At 32.3% G+C, this 8,353-nt stretch overlaps 1 protein-coding gene across 1 annotated transcript; it reads right to left on the minus strand.

Annotated features, from left to right (window-relative positions):
• Nucleotides 1-266: 266 nt before the first annotated feature.
• On the minus strand, nucleotides 267-922 carry LOC127138044 (60S ribosomal protein L27-like). Its single transcript, XM_051064450.1, has one exon. The coding sequence runs from the start codon at nucleotides 811-813 to the stop codon at nucleotides 406-408; it is 408 nt and encodes a 135-aa protein (XP_050920407.1). The 5' UTR covers nucleotides 814-922; the 3' UTR covers nucleotides 267-405.
• Nucleotides 923-8,353: the final 7,431 nt, after the last annotated feature.

The following is an 8,353-nucleotide window of genomic DNA, read 5'->3' on the forward strand; positions in this document are numbered from 1 at the left end:
AAATAAATTTCAAAATCACCCCCCTAAAATCCATGCCTTTAAAAAAGAGATCATCACATTCTTATGCTTCAAACAATTTATTGACTTCAATCTTATTAACTAATATAAGAAACCACACTAATAACAATAAACAATTCACAATATACAAGGAGCAATAAACACTAAATCAGGATACAAATAAAACATAACCCAGAACATACGTATAACAAAATATGAAATATAAAGATCATACAGAATAAAAATGAACTCAGTCATACAATACCAAATATAAAATTCTCAGAGTAGTACTTCATAAAATTATGAAATAACAAATCCAAATCCAAAATCGTTTCCCAGATTCAAAAAAAAACAACGCTAAACAACGATAAATCAAGAAAAACTAAAACTGCTTCCAACAAATCAACCTCAAAACCTGAGCTTAGTGAAGAACCACCTGTTCTTCCCAGTCTTAAACCTCTCCTCGAATCTCTTCTTTGCCTCTTTCAAAGCAGTAACCTTCTTATCCTTACTCAGAAGAGCATCATTGGTAACAACCTCCTTAAGATCAACATCCAAAGTGTAGCGAGTAGGCATCAGATGTTGATAATTAACGAGTTTCACAAAAGCCTTCACACGCGATTTCTTAGCAGTTTTCTTCGCCGAATCCTTCTTGATAACCTTGCTTGGATACTTCTTGATCCCTGCAACCAAGGCATGACCATAAGCACGTTCACGGGTTCCATCATCAAAATTCTTCACGATGACAGCCTTCTTCCCTGCGTATCGGCCTTGAAGGACGATGACGGCTTTGTTTGGCTTGAGGAATTTCACCATTTTCGATCTTCGTTCCTCTTTCTCTCTCACTGAATCGCCGTTTCAGGGTTGAAATGAAAACCCTAATTTGTTGTGATGTATAAAGGATTTGGAAACCCTAGAATGTTGTATCTTGGGTTTGGGTTGGGCCTAACTGGGACTGTTATATCTTTGTTTATTATTTGCACACCTTGGATTAACTAAATAAATAATTTGTGTTATATAAACTTTTATGATTAATTTCTTTTTTCTGCAAAGCTTGTTGGTGATTTTTAGCGTAAAATATAAACTAAACTTCTTGTTTATTTATCTACTTTTAGCATATTTTTCTAGTTTATTTTTTTACAGATGTCCATTTTTTTTTACATATGTGTGTCAAATATTTGTTTTATTTTTAATTGCAATGAAAATAAACATTAAAAACTTTGAATGTGTCATATTATTATCATTAGAATTTTGATAAAGTGAACCACAACGATGCTTATGGAACTTAGTTTTTTTTTTGGTCTTCTATTTTTACTTAGTTCACAATTTAAATTCCTATATTTTTAAAGTCAAGTGTAAATTTTTAGTTAAAAATTTTTAAAATTTAAAGTTTTTGACTCTAAAAAAAATAGTTTTTAAAAAAAAATTAGTTCAGCAATTTGTTAGCTAACTAATTATTCAACAAAATATATATATATATATATATATATATATATATATATATATATATATATATATATATATATATATATATATATATATATATAGTGATAAAGTGGAGTCAAATTTCTTTAAATTTAAAATAATAAAATATATTTAGTGAATGAAGTAAAATATGAGGAGAATTAATTAAACATATTTTATTATTAATTTACAAAAATAAACATTAAAAAAAATGAATTATAATAATACTTCAATTCCAAACTATAGCTGGTTTTAAAAATCTCAAATAAAATTTTTGTATGAGAAAGATAAATTACATATGATTTTGCAATAACGTCTTTTATGAATTACACATAAAAGAGTAATTAAAAAATTTGAAAGAAAAAATAATAAATATTAGAGAGTATATTATAAAAAAATTATTCATGCTTTAGAAATTTGGTTGAAAATTCTAAGTTAGAAGTCCTAAGGGAGCATATGCAAATTATTGATTAAAAGGCCTATGTTAGGTCTTAAAATTGTAAGGAAATGATTAAAGTTCTATGTAACATTCCAATCCTAAAAGGATCATGCAATTTTATCACAAAATAACAAAATCAAGCACATAAGGGCAAAATGGTCAATTGCAAAAATATGTCAAATTTTATTCATGGCCTAAAGTTGATTCTATCCTAATGGTAATCCTAACCTAATGGGATCATGGCATAAATGGATAAAAGATCTACAATTATCTTTAAAGGGCAAGATTGTCATTTATGAGAATATTGAATTACAAGCACCAATTAAATTCTAACGGAATAAGATGTGCATTGAATTGGTGTTTTGTTATAAAAACGGTTGATTAATTAATCTGATCAAAACTATTCTCTTGTTTCGGTTATGGATCATGTTGTCGACTTATGCAGGTGAAGTTATTTTAGGTGAATATTCTGCTAGTTTTATGGTTGAGGTTAAACTATGTCCTTTAATTAGAATGTTATGGTAAGCTATTGAGCTACTCACTTATGGTTAGAGATTGCTATGAAGGTTGTTTGTTGAGAACTCAGTAAAAGTGAAATTATATTTCTATCATGTTAAACTGTGAAATTCTATTAGTGGTGAATGGTTGTTTAAAATGGGTACTGGTTATTAAATGAAAATGAAAAGTGGATGGATATTAGTCCAGGTTAATGTAATTTGATTAAGTAATGGAAATTGGAAATTGTAATGAAGTAATATTTTGAATGACAATTTGAAATGTTGGTTTGCAATTATAATGTGAATTGGATATTCAAATGAACATGGTTATTTATATGGATAATGGATTTGATGTTTAAATAAAAATACAATTTCTAAAATAAAGGATAGTTCAAAAATTAATTTGGAATTAACTTGAAATCTAGAAATTCAACATCAAATGGTTTAAAATTAAAATCAATTTGTTATAAAAATCAATTAAAAAATCTAAATTTTAGTTGAAATTAAAAATCAATTAATTTAAAATGTGAATCATTTAAAGATTAAATTGAACTTTCACAATTAATTTGAAATTAGACTTAATTTAAAATTGATCAATTAACGGTTAAACAAAACCAAATTGAAGTTAAGGAGTCAATTAATGAAAAAAATCAAGATCGAAATAGTAGTGGATTTGAGAGTGGATGGTTGACTTTGGTCAACTGGTTGATCAAAAAGTCAACCAATAACTTCAATCAACTGTTTGTATTGAATTAGGGTTTCGATTAGTTACCGAATTTGAATCTATTAATCAATGTCAGCATGGATACGTATGAATGAAGTATGAATGTGCACAGATGAATTTTAAGTCGTAGGTCGATGAAAAGTAAAAAAAGGGAGGGTAAATTTTTTGGTACAATAGTTACCAATGTCAGAGTTAATATTAAAGACATGTTTGGGTTTCAGAATTTGAGTTAGGTGTATCAAAATCAATCATTCTTCTCGTCATTTGTCATTGCTAAAAGAGAATCGAAGACAAAGTAAATGAAATAAAATTTAATTTTATTGATAAAAGAGACAACATGTACAAAAATGAAAAAGACTGAGAAAACACAATGTTTTAAAATAAGGGTTTAAGGAGGGGGTCACTGTCTTGATAAGATATCTCCAAGAATTCCTTCAGTCCTTAGTGTCTTCTCATCCTGACGCTTGAACATCTTATTTTTGTTGCTCATGCTCTCTTTAACCTCCGAACTCTCAGCCTTCAGGTGCTCCAAAGTCTTTACAATGATTTCCTCAGAAATCACAGTCTTCTTAACCCCAGAGGCACTTCCAGGTTCAAGAGTTAACTCAGAAGCAACCAAAGTCATTTGTTCTGATGAAGGAGGAGGAATCACTTCTGGAGCGGGAAGAAGAAGCATTGGAGGAACCTTTTGAAGCAGAGGTCCAACTATTCTATAAAGTTTGGCATGTGAGTTCCTTTTGGCTTCCTTCAGGCACAGGAAATCCAACTCTTTAGGGATGACTTCTATCCAACTTTTGAAGTTGTTGGTAAGAGCACACACTTCAGAGAAGTTTGCGTTAAAAGATCAAACTTTATTGAGAGTGTTCAGCCTAACAACATCCTCACCTTCAAACTACTTAAATAATTCATCTAAATGTGTAAGGTGAATGTTGGTTTGAAAATGTGTTTGGTCAGAGTAGGGTTGAGGTGTTCTATATGGGAAGGCAATGAGTTTAACATCTAACTTAATATCAGAATCAATGTCTGACTCTGCAATATGAATGTCATACTAAGTGAGGAATGATGGTTGATAGGTTTCAGAAAGAGTTTGTGAGGGAGGGTTTTCCGGTTAAGTGAGTTGGGATAAGAGAGAAAATGGTAATAGTGGTTGAGGTGTTGGTATGAGAATGGAAGTTAGGATTTCAGAGTGAGATGGTGTTGGTGGTGGAATGGTAATATTTGGATTTGTAGTGTATGGAGTAATAAGTGGGGGAAAGTGAACTTGTTCATAAATATATGGAATGGGGGTGGGTGAAGTGAGAGTGGTTGATGGGATAGATAAATTGTTATCAACATTTAGTAAGCGAGCTTTAGAGGGAACATACTTACCATAAGTAGTTTTAGCATAAATAACTCCAGTAGCTTTGGGTTCTTCAGCAAAAGTATCCAAATTCTCCCTGGCAGCCTTAAACTTCTTGGTCATCCTCTCAGAGTGCTTCTTAGAAACCTTCCTCTTCTTCTTAGAAGTGATTTCAGAGCCTGCAAGAATAACACCTGCATGACAATTCTCCAGAAATCCGACCACAACATCCCGAGGATCTGACTTTGAGAAGATTAGAAAGTCTTCTAAAGGGATCCTTTTGTTGGAGATGTCTTCCTTGGGAATTTCAGCATGAGGACTTATCATTTCAGGAATAATTTCCATATTCTTCAGACCTTTGGCAATAAATATATTGCCCACTAGAAGATCTTGTCCTTTGGTGATATGATCTTCTGTTAGAGAGTCCATTAGCTTAGTTTCCATCAGAATATTCATAATCAGCCTACCAAGAGGGATCCAGTTCTTCATCTTTCTACTATCTTCTCTGGTTTCCTTCATATTATCCATTAGGTGTTGAAAAAAAAGTGCAGGAAGGTTCACCTTCTTTTCAGTTTGAATATAGTAAATGACGTTTTGTTGGTCACTGTTGATGTAGTCAGAAGAGTTTGTTGACTTTCTGTGATGAACACATCCGAGAAGAATTCTAGCCCAAACCCTTAGATGAGGGAAAATATCCTTTATCTTGCTTGAGTGTTTTCCAGAGACAAAAATCACTTTAGCAATCTCAGTCAAATTAGATTCCTTTTCCACCATTTGTTCACATCTGATTCCTAACCCATCATGACCAATGAGTTTGGCGATGAGTTCTTTAGAAATAACAATCTTCTTTTCAAATATGAAATAAGTAACCTGGAATAGTGAAAACTTACCATGAATCAGAATTCTCTAACTAGATTGTGGAAGACTGGACCTTGAAGACGTTTGAAGAAACTTTCACAACGTTGAAATTTGACAGCAGTTAAAAGATCAATTCCATTGTCTTTTATGTTTTCAAACTCAACCAAGAGTTCACAAAGAACATCTAGTTTTTCTGTTGGAGTAGACAAAGTAAGTTCAGGAGCATCATAAGCATCTTCAGTGTGCACAAGTTGACCTGAAGAAGATCTTGATGTACTGGCTTGAAGCATATGAGGGATTTATGGTTGTTGTTACGATGATCAAGATGAACCACGAGCAGTTTGTTGAGTAGTTGTGACGCTTTTTTGTTAAGCTTGTTCTTGAACTAGTTGAGCAGATTATTGTGAAGCCATTGTTGGTGAAGAATAAAGGGTTTTAGGGTTGCTAGAAGTTTTGAGCTCAAAGAGAGAAAGTGTAGGTTATGGATGTAGCGAAAATGTGTGAAGTGAGTGAAATGAGTTTAAATAGAGGTTTTGCAATCATGAAAAAAATTTGAATAGTGCAAAAATATGACAAGGGGGTAAAGCATGAAGATTTTACCGAATCCCAAGGTTTATTCACCCAACGTGTCACACGAGCATATCAGAAAAAATTCAATTTTCTAAGACATTTGTCTTAAGATTGTTCCACTAATCGAGATTAATTTACAACTATTAAATGCAACAACTGTTTTGTATCCAAAATACATATTATTTAACCAAACAAATTCTGAATGGATACTTCTGAACTAATGAAACCTTCTCACTTCAAAATACTCACACGTTCAGAACCAAAAACAAATCTCAGAGTCTCATTTGACCATTATGAGAAATTAACATTCTGAGAAAAACATCTTTTTCATTATGGTCATAAGTCCATTTTCAAAATTTTCAGAATGAAAATAAATATATCCTTAGTAAGGGGTTTTCAAAAGATACCAACCCATTGATGGTCTGTATCAATAAATTTAAAATTTAAAATTTTCTTTTAAACATAGTCACATAAAAAGTGATGTTTTATCTCAATATGTTTTGCTATAGAATGCAAAATGCGATTCTTGGATAAACAAATATCAGAAGTATTATCGCAGAGTATAAGGATGTTACTCTCATATATCTGAAAATCTTCTAGCTGACTTTTCATTTAGAGCATCTGAGTGCTACATCCAAAAGTTGTAATCTAATCAACTTTAGCAGTTGAAAAGGCTATTGTTGATTGCCTTTTGCTGGACCATGAGATCAGGTTGTCTCCTAGAACTTGATAGCTTCCAGAAGTGATTTTTCTCTCAAGTCTATCTCCAACAATATCATCATCACAATAACCCAATAGCTTTTAATCTTTAGATTTTATATAATACAAGCCAAGGTTAATCATACCTTTTAGATACCTGAAGATCCTCTTAATAGTTGTTAGGTGGGATTCTCTAGAATCTGATTGTAAGCAAGCATACAAACATACATTAAACAAAATGCCAGGTCTATAAGCATTCAAGTATAGGAGAGAACCAATCATACCTCGATATACTTTATGTTCTACCTTAGCACTTACCTCATCTTTCGCAAGGATACAAGCAGAATGCATATGAGTTTTTGAGATCTTGCATTCTGACATGTCAAACTTCTTCAGAAGTTTGTTGGTGTACTTGCTCTGATGGATGTACGTTCCTTCTAGATTGTGATTGATCTGAATCCCTAGAAATAACTTGAGTTCTCCCATCAGACTCATCTCAAACTCTACCTGCATAGACTTAGAAAATTCCTTGCACAAAGTAGCATTAGCAGAATCAAATATGATATCATCAATGTAAATTTGAACAACAAGGATATCATCTTTGAATGACTTACAGAATAAAGTTGTATCAACCTTCCCTTTGGTGAAATCATTTTCTAAAATAAAATTGTTTATTCTTTCATACCATGCTTTCGGAGCTTGTTTCACACCATACAATGATTTCTTAAGTTTGAAAACAAAATCTGGATTTTTAGGATTTTCAAAACAAGGGAGTTGGTGTACATACACTTCTTTGGTAATGTAACCATTCAAAAATACTCTTTTAACATCCATTTGGTATAAGATGATGTTATGATTAACAACAAAGGAAATTAAGAGACAAATACACTATAACTTGGAAATTGGTGCAAAGGTTTTTGTATAGTCAATCCCTTGTTGTTGACTATAACCTTGTGCTACCAGTCGAGCCTTGTTTCTTACTACCTCTCTTTGTTCGTTCAACTTGTTTCTGAAGACCCATTATGTTCCAATAACGCGAGTTCCTTTGGGTCTTGGCACAAGATCCCATACGTTGTTTCTAGAGAATTTATTGAGTTCCTCTTGCATAGCCAGAATCCATTATGTGTCCAAAAGCGCTTCATCAATTGATGTAGGCTATATTAGGGACACCAAACCCATAAGAGTCTATTCAGAAGATTTGAAAGAGGATCTGGTTCTGACAAGTTCAAATTTGTCTCCCAGAATTCATTCTTTAGAATGTGAAAATATTTGTCTGTGCCTCCTCAAGGTAGTCTGGGCTTCAACAACTTCTGGTTGAGGAGCTTCATAATCTTTTGCCTCAACTTCTTTGGCTTTAGAAGTCTTTCCTTCAGAACTTGAATAAGTGATCTCCAGATCTGCAAATTTCTCAACTAGCTTTGACTTTTCAAAGTCAAGCTTATCATTGAATCTGACATGGATTGATTCTTCAACAATCCGTGTCACAATGTTATATACTTTATAACCTTCTGAGCATTTAGGGTATCCTAACATGACTCACTTATGTGCCTTAGAATCAAACTTGCTCAAATTCTCTTTAGTGTTCAACATAAAATAGGAACATCCGAAAGGATGAAAACATGAAATGTTGGGATTCTAATTCTTCCATAATTCATAGAGAGTCTTACGCAAAATAGGTCTTATAGAGATCTTGTTCTGAATATAACATGATGTGTTAACTGTCTCTGCCTAGAAGTTCTTAACCATATTAGTCTCGTTGATCATGG

Source organism: Lathyrus oleraceus, chromosome 1 (genome assembly GCF_024323335.1).
Source record: "Lathyrus oleraceus cultivar Zhongwan6 chromosome 1, CAAS_Psat_ZW6_1.0, whole genome shotgun sequence".
Classification (NCBI taxonomy): Eukaryota; Viridiplantae; Streptophyta; class Magnoliopsida; order Fabales; family Fabaceae; genus Lathyrus; species Lathyrus oleraceus.